The following is a 23,108-nucleotide window of genomic DNA, read 5'->3' as shown; positions in this document are numbered from 1 at the left end:
ACTTAACTGAAGTGCTACTTCCTTAGGTGAAGTAGCATATGTTACATTGCCCCCCCCCCAAATTGTTAGTGGTCTTCCTTTCCCTCCTAAAGTTACTTTGTTATTATATTAATCTGTATATATGTTAAATCTCTCTCATCTCTATTCCCAAGTAGAATATAAACTTCTTGAGGGCAGGGAATGTTTCCTTTTGTCATTTTGTTCTTTACATAGAGTTCCTTGCACATTATCAGGCACTTAATAAATACTTACTTATTTGACTGTAGGGGGTGAATAAAGAAGAGATTTTTCTAGGGCTTCCCACATTTTACTTAGTATGTGACTATGTACTGTACTTATACATAGAATCTAGGCATTGGAAGTTACTTCAGATCTTATAATCCATTCTTTACTTAAGAAGGAATTACCTCTACAATATCTCCAATAAGTGATCCTATAGCCTCCCCTTAAAAATCTCTAGTGATGAGGAACTCATTCAGGTAACATGATATGCCCAGCTACCTTCTTCCTGATGGAATGTTTGTTGCATCACAGAGGTTTGTCCTTGTCCTGGACACAGTGTAGTTATCCTTTCCCTTCATCTTGTAGACTGTCATTGTGGTAAAATTAAAAGGACGAGATAATTGGAGTAAGGAGGCTTTGAACACTGACTTGTATCACTCAGATTTCTGAACCTGGTCAAATTTCTTCAGCTTTTAACCTCGGTTTCCCCATCTGCAAAGTAGGCTTTAGTAATACTTATAATACCTAAGTCACAATTTGGTTGTGAGGAAAGCAGTATAAAATTATAAATTGCAATTGTAATCTTCAATCCTTCTTTCCAGGTCCTGTGCCACCACCATCTCCTCCCTCCCGACCCCCATCCCCAATTTCTTTTTCTCTTGCAAAACGAATATTTTGAAGGAAAAGCAATTCCCACAATACATTTAGGTTTGTTTTGGGGAGACAAGTGAACTTCTTGTTTTGGATTTCAGAACTGTCTAGTAGTTGTTTCTACAACTCTTTTGGAGAGTGAAATCCGTTTCTTTGATGATTTAATGAAGGGGGCAGGAGGAGACTTTGTCCATATCTCTGAAATCTCATTGTGGATATCCATTGCACTGCGCAGCTCAACAACTCTTTACAACTTAGAGTTACTTGCTTGGAGTCTTGAGAGGTTGAGAGACTTCGTCCTAGCCATATGGCTAGTAGTGTATGGGTCAGAGACAGGGCTTGAACCTAGGTTCACCCTCTATCCATTCACACTATCCATTGCATGTTCATTTTAAGTGCTGATACTGTTTCTTAAACTTCACGGCTGGTTTTTTTTTAAATGGGTGAGAATAATGCCTATCAAATTCTTAAACATTAATCCCCAAGCCACTTTGTTAACAATTAGTAGTTTTCCTGTTGCTTTTCTTAAAACGTTTGCCAGCTTCATTCCATGTAGATAGAACTTCTTGGATGCAGGTGTTCATCTCACTAGCACTGGCTGACCATGACAAGTTTTGGCTTCAGCTCCTAGTAAAAAGTAGCATCTTCAGTTTCTATGTCAAGTTCAGTTGTTAAAAGGATGGCACCATTTAGAGTTTTCTTTTCCTTCCATCATCTTAGTCCTTGCTTCCTTTTATGTAAGAGTACTCCAGTTCCAATCAACAGTCATTTTTTAAGAACTTACTATACTATGCCACTCTTTGGGGGCATAGAAATGAAAAAAACAATACAATCTCTGCCTTCAGTCTACTAGGGAGGTTATAGCATGAACCTAAATATAATATGAAGTTGATTATGGTAGTGATAAAGGAAAAACTCAGACAAGGTGCTTTAGGAAAATTTTAACCTCAGCACTATGAGGTAGTTCAAATATTATCCCAACTTAGAAGTGAGGAAACTGATATTTAAAGAATTAAGTGCCTTGCCTTAGGCTACAGAGCTAACAGGTATGAGATTGTCAGAGTAAGAAAAGACCTTACATTCAGTCCAATCTTCTCGTTTTATTGAGGAAGAAATAGGCCCAGGAGGAGACATGAAGGGGCTTGCTCAAGGCTTCACAATGGAGTGGTTGCAGAGCCAGAGATCAGATGATGAAAAAGTGGGAACAGAATCTTTGCAAGGCAAGGGGGTTACAAAAACAGGATGAAATCTAAATGTGTGATTTTTTTTTTTTTTTTTTTTGGGCAGTGCACCTGCCGAAAGGACATGGTGAAAATTTCAATGGATGTTTTTGTGAGAGTGCTACAGCCAGAGCGCTATGAACTGTGGAAACAAGGAAAAGATATTACTGCTTTGGACCACATGAAACCCACTGCACTAACTAGTCCTGAACTGATGGCTTGGAATGAGACCAAGGCTGTGCTGAAAGCTAAGCTCCTTCGGAGGTAAGATTTGTCATGAATAGGATTGTTCAGAGGATCAGTTTCAGTCACTATTGCACTCCTGGCATTCTGAAAGCAAGATGGGGTGTAATGGCTGTCATCATTGGGAAAAAGAGAGAGATTCCTAGTTCCCATTCGCAAACAGCCGGCAGAGGTATGGACATTTTCAAACTGTCTCAAACCCTTTCCTTCTCTACTTTCAACTTTGTCTCTATATTGCTGGATGAAGGTATCTCTGGTGAATGTGTTTTAAAAGAATACTACTATATTCCTATAATTGATGTGCCCCAAGGCAGGAAGGCAGAGCCTTACAGATGCTGCCTCTTTCGCTAACACAAGAAAAATCTATGCTGGTAAGCACTCTGGCCTATTTTAAATAGTGCCATCAAAGGAAGAGTACAGTCCTTTTTTGTGCATCAGTACTTTTCTTCCTTTCCTTTCACCACCTCTGTTCAGCTAGAAATCTGCCTGCTATCCCCTAAATTTATGCTCTTCTGGATTTTCTTTTTTCTCTGACATCACAAGTTTGTGTCACCTATTTCTAAAAGAAAAGTACCTATTGCAGAGACAGACCTATTGCAAGAATACCCTGTTTCTCTTTCACAGAGAAGATTTTCAAAATCTGCTTGGCTTGGGGGAGATGGCAGGCTTCTCCTCCAGTAAGTTAGCTGGACTTTAGCAATATTTTAAGGGATGTATCTAGTAGGCATCTTGCCTTAGTTTTTTCTGAACACTTGGAAAAAAAAAAAAGACTCACAAAATTTATGATACCACAGTGTGATTTCTAGAATTACTAAAAGACCTTGTTTTGAAAGAACTTTTTCAGAATTCCAAGTGGGTACAATTTAGAAGCTTCTCAGATTTACCTTTAAAAACTCCATGAGCACTCCAAGGTTTCCCTAAGTGTTTGTTGACTCGAATAGAAAGGTGCTTCAGGGGCTGTTTTGGAGGATGGCCGGAAGGATCCTTCAGGAAAATGAAGATTTAAACATCAATGTTTTGTCTAGGTTTGGAAATTATCTTTGTACCAAGCATTAAAGGATACTTCAAAATTGTGTAGCAAGCAATTTCCAAACATCCTTGCTCTTTTTCATAAACATACATTTTTAGCTCTCTGATTCTTTCCAGAATGCCTGTGTTTGACCCCTTTAGTGTTATCTGGGTCTTTCAGGGGTACCTCTTTGCCATCAGATGCAACAATAGAATTCTCCTGTAGGGCCCAGCAAATACTACCTATGCCTTTTTTGAATCTGAACTCAGTGCTTAATTGACCCTTGATTAGGCTTTGTATTGAGGAGGGGTGGGGGTGTTTAATGAAGGAACATATCCCTTCATCAAACTGCTTAGATGGTTTGAAACTTGTCTCTCATCCTGGCCTTCAAAGGGAATTTGAGCTGGTGAACAATAGAAATGCTTTTCACACTTACCCAGAGTTACATAGGGTACTAAGTTTTGAGAGTTTGGAGGCAAGAAAGTTCTTATTGACCTAGCCAGGTGCAAAGAGTTGCTCACTTACGGAGAAAAAAATTTCACTTCAATGTTCAGAATATACTTCTTTTTTCCAACTGTTATTTTTTTAAAGGACTTTATTAAACTTGCATAGTTCCACTCACACCTTAGACCTAGCACTGTAACCCTATTTTATAAACTGCCTACTGCCACTTTTATGTATTTGGGGCATTTCAGCTTCATCACAGAATCATTTATTCAAGTTCTCTGGTCCTTTTCTTTGAAAACAGGTAATACTAGATTAGTGACCTGATGACATATGCTCCCATCACTAGGAATAAAGTTAGTCTTTTTCTTTTGTGCTATCTTTTATTGTCTTTACTACTGATTTACTATTGTTTCTCTATGTTATAAGAAAGTTTTGGTTGGGGCTTTCTTTTTTTCCCCAACTTTCTCTTTTGTCACTTATGTCTTAAAGGTGAAATGTATATACAGACATAGCCCTAGTTAGGCAAGATGTTGAGGTGGTATTTGCATAATAGTTGAATTGACTGTGGTCCAAACTAATTGGTCAACAGAGCAGATTGCCAATACACAGGAATCACGCTTCCAAAACAGTGATCATCATAGAAGGTTTTATAAATGGCCTGCCAATAGGACAACCAGAATCAGGCTGGAATGAGAACTAGTTCTGTTAGTCATGCTCAGTACCAGAAGGAAGGAAAAAACAACAACAACAACAACTTTTTCAAGAGGAAAACAGAATTACCAGTGATTTGGATGTTCCATATGCATCTAGAGATGTGTTCTATGCACATATGTCTCTTCCTTCCCCTCCCCTATCTCCTCACTCGTTTGTGCCTCCTTCTTTTGACATACATGAGGTTACATGTGCTTTAAGGGAAAAGAAAGTATCAAGTAAGCTAGTGCTTTCATTCTGGCATTTATTGCTTTTCCCTCTCTTCCCAGAAACCCTCCCATTTTTTTGTCCTCTGATGTATTCATATTCTGAAAGTGGGACTGAATACCAAATTTTAAATACTAAGGCTTTCATTTTCTTTAAAAACCTTGGTATGTAAAGTAACAGATTTTAAAAAAATAATTGAGATCCCTTTTTCTTTGGAAACCTTGATTAATGACTAATTTTTTAAAGCTGATGACCAGAACTGATCCAGCTCATTCCTATAACTGAAACATGGTTTACTTGGGTAAGGAAGAAATACAGCTTTATTCTGCAGCACTCTCCTCTCTCTGCCCCTCCTACCCTCCAGAGTGTCTTATCTGCAGTGTATAGATATGCAGATATCCTTTTCCTACCTGCCTTTGGCTTACTCAGTCATAGAGATAGATACACAAAGCTTAAAGAAAGGCAGGTGAACACTTAGCAAATATATTACTGGTTAAAGTGGAATTGAAGCAGTCTGTTGCTCTTTATCCTTCCCTCCTCCTGTTCCCCCCCCACCTTCCTTCTCTCTCTCTTTTTCTCTCTCACACTCTCCCCACTCCTTCCTCCCTTCCTACCCCTTTCCTTTCTCTTTCTCCCCTCCCCATTAACATTTTTTCCTTTTTAAAAATAAAATACTTGCAGGTAGTCCCCCCGTAAGAGGAACGTCACAGTTACTTCTCCAGAAATATCTTTTTAAGGCTTTTTCCTCCTTTCCTTCATTCTCTCCTGCTCCCAGATATACTATTCTGAAGGGGACCCTATTACATTGGGATGTATGGTTGCTATGAATAGGCCATTTAGTCATATTCTCCATATGTTGAATCTGATGACATTTTGTGGGTTCCCTTGCTAGTGGAAGTTGGCCATGTTACTCTGGTTCTTACTTCATAGACTGAATTTCTGAAGCTTTTTTCCTTCTTTGAGAATCACAAAATCATAAAATCTCTGAACAGGAAGAAACCTTAAGAAGCTAATCTGGTTTAACCAATTCCTGACTAAGAATCCCCTCAATAGCAAGTGGTCACCCGGACTTCCAGAAAGGGAGAGCCCACTAAATTGCAAGACAGCCGACCCATTATATGATCTACTATGTAGAATTCATTCATTCAGTATACATTTATGCTAAGTGCTGGGGGTGCAAATAAGAAAAAGAAAGATAGTCCTTGCCCTCAAGGAGCTTACAGTCTAATGGGGAACAACACACAAAAAGAAGCTGAAAGTGGGGCAGCTAGGGAGTACTGGGCATGAGAGCATGATGTTTGTGTTGTGGAAGCCAAGGGGAGCCACTGATGGAAAATGAAGTTACCTGGTAAGCTCTGAGCCTTCTTTAAAGGAAGGCTTTGGGAGCACTCAAATCAGAAGGACAATGCAACTGAGGGGGCTGAGAAGGTGCTCAAGAGAATGCTGCTGGGTTTTTTTGTTAGGCTGCTTCCTGCTTTCTTTACCAAGTGTTCTTTTAAATTACGGTCAGTTTCTAGGTTTAATGAGATAGTGGGTTTGCTCATCATTGAAGGTCTGTAAACAGGCTGGATGACCACTTTCTGGGGGTACTTTAGAAGGGATTCTTGGGTCAGGTATAGGTTGAATTTGGTGGCCTCTTAAGTCCCTTTCAATTTTTAGATACTGTAATCCTCTGTAATGAGATATATTAGATCATAGAACCATGTAGTCACATGATTAGGTTCATGTAGTCTACCCCCTCATTTTACATATGGCAAGAACCAGAGAGTGATTTGCCCAAGTTCACATGAGAACTAAGTAGCAAAGCTGGGATTTGCACCCAGGTCCTCTGATTTCAAATTGTGGCCTCTTTCTATTATGTCTACTAGGCCTTCTACAGGAAAGGCTCACATATGCAGCAGAAGGAGTGGACAATGAAGAGTCTGGAAGTATTATCTAGACAGTTTTGGTCCCATAGGAGCATAGATTAAATATTGGAAGGGACCTTAGAGGTCATTGAGGCCAATCTTCTCATTTTATAGATATGGAAACTTAGGCCCAGAGAGCTTAATTACTTACAGGGTCACTCTGCTAGTAAATGTGTGGAGGATACAAACCCAGGTTCTCCTGATTCAAAGTCCAGCATGCTACCTACACCACACTGCCCCCATCTTGCCCCCGTAGTTTAAAAACAAACAAATAAAAGTCCTCCACAGGCTATCTAATGAGCTTTTCTCTTGCTTCTTTTTAAGGAGAGTATTGAAAAACCTATGTACTGTTCATTACAGCAGGTGTGCTTTGCTGGCTCCCCAGATACCTGCGTGTATATATGTGTGTCTCTTTCCTCTTTAACAAAATTAGCTGGGCATCTTACAGAATATTTGGCTTGTCGCTAGTGCTTCACATTTCCCAGGATCTCATATGTGAAGCACAAAGTGGGACTACTAAGTAACAGAATTAAAATGTTTTTCTTTTTGAAGAGAGACTCTGTTTTTAGGAACTTGAGCAGTGAGAAAAGCTGATCCTTGTGAGTTCAGCTGAATGTTCCTGCTAATGAATATCTTGCAGGTGTGAAGTTAAAATCTATACTTAGAGGGTGACCATATGGTTGGAGTCTAGCCATTTTAAGTGACTGTATGTGTAGATTCATTTTTCCTCTATTAATCATTATTTTGGTGTAGTATCCCTCTCTGTTCTTCATTCAGTTTGTTGCCTCATTAAGGGCTTTGCTACTTTCTTTAACTCTTCTCCAGTTCTAATTAGCAGCCTGATTTCTGGACAGGCTGTGGGAATGGGGGTAGCTGGATCTCAGTTCCATCTTAGGCTTAGGTGGTAGGTAGTTGTTGGAAGAATTCACTCTACTTTATCTTTCAGTAGCAGATGTAATGGTGCAGAATGGAGAAAGCATATGGAAGCTGCCACTATCTCCAAGTTTTCTTTTTACTAAAATTGGTGACATTTACAGCTCTTTAGAACAGACTTTACTCCTAACTAATGAAGCATTTTTAATTTCACTTAACCCTTCTCTGCCCTCCTCAAAAAAAAAAAAGAATAGAGGTGACAGATAGCAGCAGGAGTAGAAAGGGTATGTATCTGCCTTATTATCACCCCAGTGAATGTCCACTGATTCGTCCACATGTTACCCTCCCTTGGTGTGAGAGGTGTATTGTCCTCAAGAGAAGAGTCTTGAGGATTAAGGATATGTATAAATATTCTACGTTTATTTCTTTTTAATTTGTTTGGTCAATATTCACCTCAAATGGTAATATACTACCTCCTTAATTAATAGACCTTGTGGCCAAATTTGCAACAAAAAGATCTGAGGATTTTCTCTCTTCTCCTTATCTTCCCATTTGTACTTTTAGCAAAAGCTTACATTTCACAGTATCTCTCGTTTCTCCACGGACCATTTGTTGGGGACATTATAGAAAGAGATTTCTTATACTTTTGGACAGAATGACCTATAGAGTCCTTTCTAGCTCATAAGATTTGGGGCATTCTGTGATTCTGTACTTTTGGGATTCTTTATCTTCTCTGGCCTGGCTGGAAATGTCTGTTTGGGGATTAATGAACCTATTTCTAGAGGTTCTTTTTCATCTAAAGGCAGTCTTCTCCACAGAGGAAGTACTCTCTAGTCTTTCCTCTTCCCTTGAGTTGAAATTGGATGAAACTGTCCGCTTCTTATCTGCCTACTCTTGGCTTCTTCTTTTTAGCCTACCTTCTTAAAATAAGCTGTTCTCTTTAGTCCTTTTGTTGCTTTCTCCAAGCTCCTCTTGGTCACGTGGAGTGAATTTGTAAGCTTGCCCATTTCTCTTTCCTTCGATGTATTAAAATGGTCTGCACAGCCATAACATTTTCCCATAGACATTTTACTCTGATATAACATGAAGCACTCTTTGTTTAGGAATCTTCTTCTGGCTCTCCCTTGCCCTGCCTTGCCAAGTTCCTGGGAATTGGGAAGGAAAGAAGCTAGTCTTTCCTAAAGTACACTTAAGGTAGAAAGGGGGAGCTCAGAGTGAAGTAGTAAAAATGGGTACTTGGATGTAACATATTCACAATATTCATGTATGGGGGGAAAGTAAGGGAGGGGAGTTAAAAAGCTAGATAGGGAAGTATAATTAGATAATGTCTTAAAGAGATGAAGAAAAATCTTAGAGGAAAAAAACCCTGAAAATTTACATTCTAGACAAATTAGTCTGAAGGAAAACAGACACTGGAAAAAGACTGAGGAGGAGAGAAAACCAAATATAGAAAGGAAGAGAGAGCAGAACAGAAAGCCTGGCCTATCGTAAGTCAATTCTTTTTACTCTCTTCCAGGAAGTGTGTTTGACATTTTCATCTGGAATTCAAACTCCATTCAAAGCATCCCTTGTCTCCTTTATACCTAAATATAAGTACCACTCCTTTGACTTAGAGTGTCAAAGAACCTTTTTCAGAAGTCCATTGGGTGTCAGGCTTGGCTTCCCACTTGCAGATGTCATCAGCATCCTCTGCTTGGCATCAGCACTGCACCCATGTTTGACCATTCCCCTTACCCTTCCCTCTCTTTCAGCCCATTCTTCCTTTATCACCCGAACCCTTTTCCTTACCTCTCCTCCCCAGAGAACGTGTTCTCCCTATTCCTCCTGATGGAGCAGATATGATGACCCAAATGATGGAGGTTCTCTCAAAAAAGGGAGGGAGAAGGAGGGGGGTTTTGTTGATCTTATGTTCTTTAACCAAGAATGTCAGATTACTTTCACAAATCTACCATCCTAGGTCCCACAGAAAAAGAAGCCAGCCTAGGCGGCATAAGACAGAGGACCAGAAGTCTTTGGGAGAAGTTATGGCTGCAGAAACCCTTTTGGAGGAGGGCAAAGTGAAGGAAGAGCCCAAACATGGGCCTGACCTAGAGGAAGAAGGGCAGCACAAAGCCCCCGAAGGTGCCGAAGGTGAGTCCCAGGCCACTTGTCAGTGGCTCTTCTCTCAAGCCCAGAATTGCTCATCATCAAGGGCTTGGCTACCACATCATATTTGGTGGTTTATTTGTTTTTTGTGGGGAGGGTGGCAGAAGGAGATGATCTGTAATAACTCATTAAGCCTTCCATCAAAGCAGGCAAGGCATTCAACTGCAGAGATGCAATCACACATCCTTGAAGTATTGAAATAAGCATATTGTTTATTCCACCAAAAGATCAGTGGAGTTAGTACTTACATCCACAGCAGCCGTAGGTTTTTTCCCTCTTTCTTTAAGAATTCAGTTCAAATAGCTTTTTTGGCAGGGTTGGAAGTTTTTTGCCAGAGCTATTACAGTTTTGTAAAAATGTATATTGCAGGAGGTATGTTTTTTAAAAAAATATTTCACAAAGAAATGAATCAATATATTTTATCTGTCCCATTCTAACCAGGATGGCAGCTGTTCATAGCTGACAGAAAAATGGAGTGTGTCTGCCTTCAGTAGACTAACTTCTGTTAACTTCTCTGCTGCAGGGCACACCCTCTCTCCCCTCTTTCCTGCCAGTAAGTGAATAAATAAATGCCCGAGTAGGTAGAGAAGGTCAAACTGCATTTCTCTTCTAGCCCTTGAACAAGATAAAGAAATATAACGAGACAGTTTACATGCTGGGTCCTTGTTTTACAGTTGGCATTCAGGAAGCCTGTGACCAGGGCAGTCTGGAGGAAACACTTTTACATACGTTCTAAAGTCCCTGCTCTGTCTTATAGCACAGTGAGTCCTTTGGAAGATACTCTTCTTATGCAAAGAAAATGTGAGGAAAGCAATGGGATTCTTTCTCTTTCCATTATTTGCAAATGAATATACATTTAGTGCATTATGATAAATACCCTGGTTTAGCCATAAATTTAGAAGTCGCTGTAACAAAGGGCCCCAAATGCTTATGTTTCTTCTGTACAAGAGGTGTGGAGTAAAATTAGATGATTTTTGAAAATGTGACCTTTTCATTGTTGAATAAGGACAATTCAGCTTTGTCATTGCTGAGAATATTATATCATTTAAAAAGCTTACTCATAAGGGTTTCAGGGTTGAGGTGGCTCAATGGATACAGCACCAGCCCTGGATTCAGGAGGTCCTGAGTTCAAATCCGGCCTGACACATAACACGCACAAACTGTGTGACCCCGGGCAAGTCATTTAACCACATTGCCTAGCCAAAAAAAACCCCAAAAAACAACAACCTTGCTTACACAGGCTTTGTGTCTCCAGAACCATAGAATCACAGGATTTAAAAACTGGTCTGTTGTCGTTTGGTTGTTTTCAGTCACGTCCGACTCTTTAGGACCCCGTTTCGGGTTTTCTTGACCACGATTCTGAAGTGGTTTGCCATGTCCTTCTCCAGCTCATTTTACAGATGAGGAAACTGAGGCAAACAAGGTTAAGTGACTTGTCCAGGGGCACACAGGTAATAAGTAGATTTGAACCCAGGTCTTCCTGACTCCAGACCTGACATTCTATCCACTGTACCAGCTAGTTACCCCTAAAAACTAGAAGGGGCCTTAGAATATAGATTTTGAAATGAGCCTTATAACATTAGAGCATTAGAATATCCAAGCTGAAGGGGACCTTAGAACATGGGATTTCTATTAGATGATCCCTGATGTCTTGTTCAGTTCTTTTTCTTTTTTTTGATAAATTTTTATTAATGTCTTGGTTTTGCTTTTATCTTAATTTTCTCCTTTATCCTCCTTCCTATCTCTCAGAGAGTCAGCTCATGTAATAGAGAACTAAAAAAAAAAAAAAATAAAAGAAAGAAAAGGAGAGGAAAAAAAAGCAGAACTGATCAATACATCAAAGTCTGCTTATATCCAATGTTCTGCATCCGTGGCCCAAGGAGCAGAGGGAGCTGTGCTCTCCTAGCTCTCTTCTTTGGGAAGAACCTTATTCAGCATTCACTTTCAGTTGTTTTGTGGTGGTTCTTCCCAATGCCATAAACATTGTTCCTCTGCTCACTAAGTTCCACACCAGTCCCTCCCTGCAAGTCTTTCTGCACTTTCTATATTCCTCATATTTGATCGTTTTTTACAGTGCAATAACATTCTGTTACACTCCTGCACCACAGTTTCTGGATACGATGTCATAATTAGAAGGCATCTTATAATCAATCTGTAAGCATGTGTTAGGGGCCTGTTCTGTCCAGGGCACTGTGCTGGGTGCTAGCGATAGAAATACCAAAAAAAGGAGACGTTCCTTACTGTTAAGGAGCTTCCACTCTGTTGGGGGATATAGTGCATGCATATTTTATAGTTGAGTGTTTTACCCAGGATCACACAAGTGAGTGTCGGGGCCGGATTGGAATGCCGGTCTGCACAGTGGCGCCACCTAGCTTTAAGTTATGTACTTATGATTATTTCCTTTTTTACAGCTGAGGAAACAGGCTCAAGATGGTTAAATGACTTAGGTATTGTCACACCAGCTAATGAGTTGGGAACTTTGCATTTTGGTGTCTTCTGGGTATAGTACTTTTCACTGTGCCCTATAATAAAACGTCCAAGCTGAAAGGAACCTTGGGATAATGAATGTTAAAGCTAGAAGGAACTGTAGAAACCACCTAGTCCAATCCCCGTTTCACAAATAGGGAAACTGGTATTTCCTGGAAGAATCTATATTAGAATAAAGTCATTGGAGCTTTTGCGAGTTTTCCATCTTGGTGGAAATCTGCTGGCCATCCCAGTGTTCCGTGTTTCTTCATGGCCATCAGATAGAGATTGCCTCTGCCTCTTTACATATTAACAGAACTGTAGACCAGGTCCATAGATGTTCATATATCATAGAGGGCCTAAGCTGCCTTCTTCAGAGCCCTGAAAACTCTTTCCTTATAATAATAGTGGTAAGTTAAGAATACCTGATTGTCAGTGTTTGGGACAGTATAGCATTTAAAATCTCCATTGCCCCTTCTTCCTCTCCCTCCTTGATTTTGAATGAATAGAGGAAGAGAAGTCTTTTGTTAGCCACCATCTTCGAGAACAAAGGACAAATAGAAACCTTTGTGAGTGGAAAAGGAGCTGCCCACTGGGGGCCAAACGGAAATTGGCCAGTTCGGTAACAGAGCTAGCTTTCTTTCTTTCTTTCCTTTCTTCCTTCCTTCCTTCCTCTCTTCCTCCCTTCCTTCTTCCCTTCCCTTCCCTTCCCTTCCCTGTCGTACTCTGCCCAAAGGGAATGTAAATTTTAATCTCGGAAACTTTTTTTTCCTTTTCTGTTAAAGAGCAGCCTTAACCCCACATCACTCTGGCTCTCCAAATCATACTTGCTCATTGATTGGCCAATAATAGATCCCAAGGCCAAGCCCTTCTTGGTCATTGTTTGGGCCCTGATTGGCTCAGAATGGCAGTTGTTTCTGTTTTGGCCAGAAACCCTGAAGGCCTTCCATTCCCAGATCTTTTTTTTTTTTTTTTTTTTTAAGAAGCCATTCTTTGCCTCAGAATTTCTCATTAAGCCTCAATCACTGGATAGGCTTTGCCTCAGTCAAACTGAGATCTGTTAAAGACTTTAGCTTGAAAAGGCCAAGGCCTCCCACTGTGTCCTGGGACATCTCCAAGTCCTCTGATCTATATCTGGCCATTGGACCCAGATGGCTCTGGAGGAGAAAGTGAGGCTGGTAACTTTACAGAGCCTTCCCTCTCTTCAATCAATGTCAATCTAATATAGATTCTTCCAGTAATATCAATAAATATCAATCAATCAATGTCACTTGCATGTCATGCCATCACCTTCCTAATGTCCTTCAAGAATGAAAGACAAACAGCATCCACCACCATCTAAAACCACATGTCTCTGGACCATGATGGTACTACCTGTAGTTTTCTAAACCTCCTCTACTCTATTTTTTGGGGGGGGAGGTGGCTAGGCAATGGGGTTAAGTGACTTGTCCAGGGTCACACAGCTAGTAAGTGTTATGAGGCCAGATTTGAACTCAAGTACTCCAGACTCCAGGGCCGGTGCTCTATCCACTGTGCCACCTAGCTGCCCCTCTTCTACTCTTAAAGGCTTTGGCCAAGACCAGTCAGGCAGCCCTGAGGGAGAAACGAGATTATCCTTTGCTATCTAGTGGATGATGAGGGAGCTGGTGCCAGACTATAGATGGTTCCTAGATGGTTCCCAATTTATGAAGATGTTGTATTGCCAAGTTTTCTTTATAAGTCAGTTATTTGGAATTCAATGCATGTAGGGTATAGAGTTCTCTGATTGTTGTAGCTGTCTCTTCTCTGGCTTGAGTGCCCCTCTTAGACTGTAAGCCTTTTGGGGGAAAGGCTGGAATCTTATGTTAATAGAAATCTAGAGCTGGAAGGTACCTGAGAGGTATCCAATATCACATTCAGTTGTGTGCTTCCTAAGTGCTGTAGGCATTGTTTAAAAGGGCTTTCCATTTGTATTGAGTTAGAGGGTGAGGATGAAGAGAAGGGACCAAGCATTTATATAGCTCCTACTATGCGCCAAGCATTGTGCCAGGGGCTTTACAAACATGATCTCATTTGATTGTCACAACACCCCTGTGAGTCACATGATATTATCCCCATTTTACATTTGAGGAAACTGAGGAAGACAAAGCTTAAATGACTTGCTGGGGTCACACAGGTAAAAGTGTTTGAGGGCAGATTTGAACTTCCTGACCCTAGGCCCAGCCCTCTAGCTACTTCTTCACCTCCTTGCCCCTTGGTAGTTTCATGGAAAGAAAACTTTGCTTAAATTCAAAAGATTAGGGGCCAGACTCTGATGTTGGCTCTTATGGGACATGACTCTATGTAAATCCCTTCTCTATTTTCTGCCTCATCTTCCTTATTTGTAAAACAAGGTGCTACTTAGATATACAGGAAATATTGCCAAGAAAGCAGTCTATAAAGATTGTAGAAATATAAATGATGATAAAGAAGATATGGTGAAAATGTTTTTATAGCAAATAAATAGCTTTTAATCAACATTTGTGAAATCTCTATAGTGAATTACAGATACAGTGTCCATAAGGTTGTCCTGTCCATTGCAGTTTGTTATTATTATTTTTTTAAAGAAAGAGGTAGTACATGACGGCTGGTTTCCCAGGCTTGTACGTAAAATCCTCTTTATTCTGTAATGTAGCTTAATTATTGTCCTAATAGTATAAGAATTGGTTCTGAAGGGAGTTGATAGGAGATGAAGAGAAGGGCATTTCATTCCTACCCTTTCCTGCATCTTAGCTATCCTGGGGCAAAATTTTGCAATAACTTGTTTGTATATAGTATTTTTCTCCTACTTCCATTTCTGTGCCCTTCTCCCTATACCCCTATTTGTCTTAAGCTAACCTCTTATCCTGACCTGCTGTTCCTCCTCAAAGGATGCCATTTTCCACACTAGCCCTACCACCACCCCACATAATTAAAAACTTTCCTTCAGTGTACAGCTCTTTATTCAGTACAGGAAAACATACATCATCTATTCCATAACAATATGATAACCAATACCAAGGTATTTGCATCTTTCAGAGCCTTTTTTAAAAAACTAATCAAAGTGAATTTTCTGAAGCATTTTATGCAGAAAGTTATGCTGAAAGTAGAAAACATGCAGGCCGTGTTGAGACAGATTTTGGTTTTTGTTTTGATGGGAGGAAAGGGCTGGAAAGAGGTTGGAAGTGCCTGGAAATGTACTCCTGGATCTGTTCCTCTAACTGGTTCCAGGATTTTCTCTTTCTCCACTTCCAAACACATGTACTTTAAAATGCCCATATTTTACCAAAAGGGATACCATGACAACAGCACACCTCCTCCCATCATCAGGTATGGCTGTTTATGAGACTGTTGTTTGTAAACTTCAGACCACATGTATATATTTATATCTGTTGTTTCTTTAAAGTCAATTTCAGATTTTTTTTTCCTCCTTAAAAAAAAGCAACACGAGGGGCAGCTAGGTGGCGAAGTGGATAGAGCACCAGCCCTGAAGTCAGGAGGACCTGAGTTCAAATTCCGCCTCAGACCTAACACTTGACACTTACTAGCTGTGTGACCCTGGGCAAGTCACTTAACCCCAGTTGCCTAAAAATAAAAATTAAAAAATTTAAAAAAAAAAATCAACACAAACCTTAATCCTTTTTACTAGCCTGCTGGTCTCATTCATTTCATAAACATTTTGTAAGATTCACTCATTTAAGTAAATAACCTTCACATTCTGTTTTCACACATCTGGAGTGTGTTGCATGAGGGAATGCAAGGAAGTATGTGTTTGTAAGTACTACCCAAAGAAGAGACTTCTAATTTAAAATTTTGCAATGGGTTACTATGCATATGTGGCCTTTATGCCTTTACTTCTATCCTAGTACAAGCCCGATCACGGTTGCTGTTTTTGGTAGTAGCTCCCCAACAGGTCCTCTCTATTCTAATCTGTCATTTGTAAGTCTGCCAGAATAATCTTTCTTAGGCATAGATCTTATTCTATCATTCATCTATGCAAACATCCTAAGTGACTATTGCCCACCCAGTGAATTTCAAAATCTCTTAGCATGACGTTCAGAGCTGTCCACAGTCAGGTTCTCCCCTACCTTTCCAGCTTTATTTCACATTACTCCTTAGTGTACTCTGTGCTGTCATCAAACCATTTTCTGCACTCTAGCAAATCCAATCTGTAAGCATATCGTGATTACCTGTGGTAGTGTAAAGCTATGTGCATAGGTGCTGAGGATGTGAAGATAAAACAGAAACAGTGTGCCCTCATGCTTTCTTATATCTAGGACTTCTTCCCACCCCATCTTAGCCCAGTGAATTCCTTCTAAAAGGCCACCTCATCTGACACTTCTAGTCAGCCATGACTTTTGCTCTTCAAACTTATTTAACACTGTCTCATGTCCTTAATGATATAGTCATCTATGTTGGTGTCTTCAGTTCCATGAAGGTGAAGATTATGTCCTAATTAAACTTTGTGTCTCTCCCTGCTTACAGTGTGCTGCATGTAATGAATGTTTGTTGGATGAATGGATGCAAACATCTCTCTTCTAAGAATTCAGCAGTAAAGTCCCAGTTGCTTGGCTGGTCACTGTTACTAGTGAGCCCTTAAGGCTGTTCCTTTCTTAGTTAGGAGAAAGATGACTGAAGCTCAGATCCTTACTCTGTCATCAACATAACTTTGGTCAAGTTACTTCTTCTTTGGCCTTAGCTTCCTCATCTGTAAAAGAAGGGATGCGGGGCTTGCTCCCCAAGGTCCCTGCAAGTTCTAAATCCTCTTCTCCCTCCTTATTAAAGGTGGTGACTGCCAAGCAATCACAACAGTAGCGCTAGCTCCTCTATTATGAAGATCAAATGAAATAATAGAACTAAAATTCTTTGCAAATCTTGAAGTACTATGTAAACATCAGTCATTATTATGATCATCATCATTTTTAACTTGGAGAGTAACTGTTTTGGGACTTGCTTGTCTAGGCTTGAGATTAGATTGTAAATTCCTTTAGGCAGGGTCTATGCACTTGGTAGATTTTTAATAAATTGAATTGAATTATATCCCTTTAAGTGTGACCATTTTAAAGAGACTGTTGTCAAATTTAGGGGGTTAGATTTTCTCTTCTGAAGCCATAAGAATATTTTAGTACCATGAGGAATATCTCTTGCTTGAAGGCTCTTAGTCATTTCCTTTTAGCACTTTGGATGAAAGATAAATCTAATAAATACATTGACTAAGTAAATGATCACACTTAGAGACACCTGAGAAATGGTAACAAACATTACATTATGGGGAATGGGTTGACAGTTTTAATGCATTTTCTTTTCTGATTTTGATACCAGCTTAATGTTTTTAAAAGCTGTAAGTGCTAAATAACTCCCTAAAAAAACTTACCATAATATGCGTTTATTTAAATGGTAAATTTTTTTAGTGGTAAATTCTTAATAGGGAAAATGTATTTTGAACTGCTAAGGAAAGGAAATTGTCTGAAAGTGTGATCTTTTTGGCAGAGGGAGGTGCTAGAAGTTTGTGAGCACCTATGGACATTTCTGGATTGACCCCAGCAGATTGACCAGATTGACCAAAGGCCACAGAAACCATGTAATAGTAAGGAACCTGTACCCTTGATTCAGGGACTGAAGGACAGAAAGAAGTGGGCTGGACAGTTAATGTGGCTTTGTAACTAATGGCAGTCAATATGGTTCTTCTCCCAGTGTTGGAAGATCACAAACATTCTTGTGTTTCTTCCATGTGCAACTGTGTGATAGGTCTGCTCTTCAAACCTCTACACAAACCCCTCCTTTATCCTTGACTACCACCAGAGATGGTTGTGACTAGTTTCAGGGAAGAAGGAGAATCCAGGAAGAGGAGCATTAGAGGAGAGGGGGAGTGTAGGAGAGCACCAGTAGCACCTAGTTCCCACAAGCCTACAACAGCTCAGTCTAGCAATAGCACTTCCCACCTCCTCCTCCAAGCTTAAAGTAACACAAAAAGGATGAAGTACTGCTGTACACAGGAGGGGGTAAACTCAAAGAATATACTTTTTAGAAGTGGTACAAGTTTACAAGTTTGTCAAGCAGAGAAGGTGTGGTCCAGTGGCCTCTTAGGAAAACCTAGGATATTTGAGACAGGAGGAAGAGAGGGAGAATGTTACCAACTCTTGTCAAAGGTTGCTATGCCTTTTACCTCCTTGTAGCCACTTTCAGGATACTGAACAGGACGAACAATGAATCTGGGCCAAGTCCAAAAACCTTCAGTGAAACTTACTACTTCCCAAAGCAGAGCATTTCATTTTGTGGCAGGGAATTAGAAGCTTTCCCTTATGTGGATACTAAATCTAGTTTTGTATAATGTTCCCCTTCCTTTTGAATCTGAAAGATAGTTGTCATGTGTCTCTCCCTCCACTCCCTCTAACTCTTCTCTTCTCTAGGCTGATCGTCTCTATCCTCCCATCCCCAGCCCCACCCCCAACATCTTGGTATCATGCTCGATCTCTGGACATACTCCATTTTGAGATCTTGACTCAAATATCTTGAGATTTTACTGGCTAGGAAACAGTCCTGAAGAAAGAAATTTGCCCAAGATCATGCATGTAGTAAGTAGCGGAATCATTATTTGAACCCAGGCTCTGTGGCTTCAAATCCATTGGAAAGATTCACCATACTGTAGTCTTAACAGTTCTTTCAGTTGCCAGCCAGTGCCCAGTCTTAGAGCTAATGAATTTTCTCAGAATCTCCTATAGTCATGGAGCTCCAGGACCATAGGAGACACTGAGGACTAGGGTTTGCCATCTGTGACATTGCTCACTGGAACAAGGCTGCTGAAATCAGAGTAGGAATGAGTCCCTGTCACTGTTGCCATCTTCACCTTATAGAGTCAGGAGTGCTATAAGAAAAGCAAACTGATCCAGGCAGTGCTCTTAAGTTTTTTGCTCTCTCCCTGGTCACAGAGCCATGCCACTAGCTTCATTTCCCAGTAATCCATCATGATCAAAAAGATAACTAAGGACTTGGAAGACCTGGAGAAATAGTCCTCCAATAATTTAGGTGCCACCTCATTTTAACCGGCATACTGGGCCTTTTAGCAGAAATTGCTAGCAGGTTTGAAAGAGTAAGGTTTCTTTGGACAGTATTGGAGGAGAGAATGATGAAGCAGCTAATTTTAGTAATGCTGTAAAAACGATGCTGTACTCAAATATATTTTTAACTCAAATGGAACCTAGAAACCATATAATTTCTTACTTTTTTCAGAGAAGAACATTGAGACCCAGAGAGAGGAAAGAACTTCCCAAGGTCATATAGCTAGTAAGTTACAGAATCAAAACTAGAACCCAGGCTGCCTTAAAGTCAACCTCAAATGGAAAAAAATTGTTCCATACGTAAATGAGAATGGTACAAGTTCACTTTTCTGGTCTGTTTGGGTTCAGACTTGAAGGAGTCTGTTGATTTGGTTGGGGGAGGGGATGGGGGAGTACCTTTTTATGCATCACAAAACCAGAAGAATTCTATATACATAATTGAATAAAGTGGGGTTTGAAATTCAATTCAGATTCTAATTTTCAAATCCAGCTAGTGTTTATGAATGCTTATTTGTCCAAGGACACTTAGCATATGTACTGAATGCAGGAACTGGGAAAGATGAGTACCATCTGGGTTCAGGTCAACTGATGGAAGGACATGGTAGAAAGAGAGCTTCCACTTGCTGCCTGTGTGTCCTTGGACAAGTTACTTCACCAGGGCCTCAGTCTCCTTATGATAATGAGGTGATTGGACTAAATGATTTCCAAGGTCCCTTCGGATGTGACCAGTGATTCTTGCTTTATACTGTGGGGCAGCTCAGAAGATGGAGTGGATGGAAAGTAGGTTCCCAGGGGAAAGGACTAAATTCCTTCCAGCGTTTCAGCCTTGTGTATAGAAAGTGGTAGAGGTGATTCAACAACTGGTTTAATTTGTGAAAAATTATTACAAAGATGGTGATGGTCAAGTTAGTTTGAATAGAAAACACTTTGAAAGCTGGATTAGATTTAAAGGAAAAATTATTTCCTGCAGCAGTGATGAAGCATTTAACCGGAAACTCCATCTCTTGAGATTTTAAAAAACAGGCAGCTAGGTAGGTTGTGCAGTGGATAGAGCATTGGACCTGGAGTCAGAAAGACCCAAGTTCAAATATGACCTCAGACTTAACTGTGTGACCCTGGCCATCACTTACCTGCTTTCTGCCTCGGATTCCTCACCTGTAAAATGGGGATCATAATATCACCAACCTCCCAGAATTGTTGTGAAGATCAAGTGAGATAATATTTGTAAAGTGCTTTACAGAACCTTTAAAGTGCTATATAAATGATCTCTGCTATGGTGAAGATGAATTACTCTCTTTTTGTCTTGTATAGTATAGGTTGGGGTTCCCCAACTTAACATATTGAAGTCTTTCAAATCAAACCTACCTGATCCCTTTTCTAAGTTGATCCTATCTCAGCTACTTTTTACTACTACACAGTACATGATGCCTGGTACATACTAGGCACTCAACAAATGTTTGTTGACTGACTGACTACAGCATGGGCCCCCAGTCTGTATTCTTTTTGGTGTGCCCAGATTTCTTTCAAACAGTAACAGCCCACTCCCTCTGTTTAGGAACTTCACCCCTTTTTTCTTTCTCTGTTCCCCAGTCTTCTTCCAGATTCCACACTCTATTCTAGTTTTAAATCCTGGAAGACCTCAGTTCAAATGCAGCCTCAGACACTAGCCATGTGACCCTTGGCAAGTCATTTAACCCATTTGCCTCATTTTCCTCAGCTGCAAAGAGAAAATAATAGCACCTACCTCCCAGCAGATTGTGAGGATCAAATGTGTTCACATAAGTAAAGGACGTTGCGAACCTTACAGCCCTTATGAATGCTAGCTGTTGTTGTTATCGTCCGACCCTATCACTTTAGAGATGAAGAAACTGAGGTGTAGAGAAGCAAAAGGACTTACCCAAGGGTCATGTGTGGCAGCTCTGTGATTCAGACCTGGGTCAGCTGACTCCGATAGAGAGGAAGAGGACTAGAGGAGATGATGTTTGGGGGGCCCTTGGAGTCAAATCAGCAAGCATTTATGAAGTGCCTGTTGTGTCAGGCACTGAGGATATCCATAAGCCAAAGGAAAGACTTTTCTTGCCCTTAAGGAGCTTACGTTCTGATGGAGGAAGCTGAAAAGGGAAGGACTGTGAGGTGGGGGGAAAAGAAGTCCAGGAGGCCAGGAGCTGGACCAGGATGGCAAGAAGAGTGAAGGAGTGAACGTGGGTTCTGAGTCTTGGGATTGTAAGATTAACAAGCAACATCTCTCCTCTGCTACTAAAATCCAGCACCAGCCAGTTTATAATGAAGTTGGGCCACGAGAAAGCCTAGGTTGTTATGCATCGGTTGCTGTGGTTTTTGCAGCTTCCCCCTTTTCCAACAGCCTACACCATAAGTGTACTCCAAAATGATATATTTTTTGTACCAGGAGCTGGTTCTGCTCTAGTAAATTTTAAGGGCTGCAGGACTTGGAGCCTCAGCAGAAAGAGTTGGGTAGCAGCTCCTTCTCAGCCTGCAGAGCGGAAACAATACTGATTGATGTACTAGGCTGGCAGGTGGCAGACATTTTAAATACACTGCATCTGAGATCTTCAAAAGAGGCATCTTCTGTTGGCTTAAGGCAATGTTGGTCTTTTGTTTATACCTGGAGTCTGCTTTTGGATTCTAGTATAGTAGTCTTTCACTTAATTGAGTGAGGTCCTGTAAAATAGATCTTCCGTCATCTTAACACATCATTGAAAGTTTTAAATAAAAGTCCTAGTCATCAGCTCAGACTGGTCATTTTGAAATCAATAAAGCTTGGTGGGGTTCAATTCTGTTTTGCTTTTTTAACTTTTATAGCACATTTTCATTGTACAGAGAGTGAATATGATCTATCGTTGTGTGACCAGGGAGAAATTCAATTTGACTTTATTCAATATGTTTGTTTCTCTAAGGAAATTCAGTATGTCTCTCCATGATGCTACAAAGCTGTTTACCTAAAGGGCTGCTTTCAAAAATATGACAGGAACTATTTGGATTGGCCTTGTTGCCATTGTTATAAATTAGTCTAAATAAGACCAACAGACTCTAGCCTTCTGGGAAATGGCCAGATTGAGACCTCGACCTAAATGACCCAAGCAAGGAGTCTCACAACTTCATCGTTCTCTAGATTTAATCATTTTATGGTGTCTTCAGGTTATTGTGTTGCGGTTTATCGGATACCATGCTGTGTGGGAAACCTGGTGAAAAGGCTTTGTGATAAATACAATGGTGACTTCTTGGTTGGGAGCTGGTCTGTAAATCTTTATTATTAGGTGAATATCCCCTTCTGGATCACCTTTTCCTACACTCATGATGATGACCAAGTTGACCCATCTTATATGGGGGTGGGGCAGGACAGCTCAGACCTGTTACTGCAGAAAGCCGTCCAATTTTAGTGTCCTAGGTGAGAAACAATCTCTTATTGAACATATTAAGGGCTGTTTGGGTGAATAGATACTCATTAATTTGGGGGAGGGGATACAGGAGAGGGAAAGGAAACATATTTCATTATTGATATAATGAGGGGAGCAATGTCCATCATGACCCAGAGACTCAATTGGAAACCAGAGAAATTTTAATCATTGCAGTTCTGGAAAGGCTCAGAATCAAAATAGCTTGATGAATTTTGTGTTTCTTGAAGAAGAGAATTAGAGAGAATTAAGTGGTTAAGAGTTGGGCCTGTAGAGGGAGGGAGAGTAGAGTGGAGAGAGAGAGAGAGAGAGAGAAAGAGAGAGGGAGAGAGATGCAGAGAGATGCTTTTTCATTCCATGGGTAATCCCTTGCCTCTCAAAAATTATTGGTGCCTCTGCCTGCCAGAGGACATTGTGTGCTGTCCCAGCTGCCTCAGAGATGTTGACAACATGCAGCTAAAATGAGTGCCAGCAACAGCTGAGGAAGGAGAAATGGAAGCAGCATTCAAAACAATGGCCACTACCAAAATTGCTGTGCT

General features: G+C 40.4%; 1 protein-coding gene across 2 annotated transcripts in view; it reads left to right on the top strand.

The window, feature by feature from the left end:
- Positions 1-23,108, top strand: part of KDM4B (lysine demethylase 4B) — a 259,342-nt gene that overhangs the window by 192,712 nt on the left and 43,522 nt on the right. Inside the window, exons 9-11 of one of the 2 annotated variants that reach the window (XM_027851028.1) lie at positions 2,161-2,357; positions 8,876-8,977; positions 9,448-9,620. In XM_027851028.1, the coding sequence (XP_027706829.1) occupies positions 2,161-2,357; positions 8,876-8,977; positions 9,448-9,620 (472 nt within the window). The remainder of the gene's footprint in view (positions 1-2,160; positions 2,358-8,875; positions 8,978-9,447; positions 9,621-23,108) is intronic. The other variant, XM_027851029.1, reaches the window with a different exon arrangement.

The sequence above is a fragment of the Vombatus ursinus genome, unplaced genomic scaffold, assembly GCF_900497805.2.
Source record: "Vombatus ursinus unplaced genomic scaffold, bare-nosed wombat genome assembly UNPS02009173.1, whole genome shotgun sequence".
Classification (NCBI taxonomy): domain Eukaryota; kingdom Metazoa; phylum Chordata; class Mammalia; order Diprotodontia; family Vombatidae; genus Vombatus; species Vombatus ursinus.
Note: the sequence above shows the minus strand (reverse complement) of the source record. Positions and strands in the feature narration are given on the sequence as shown.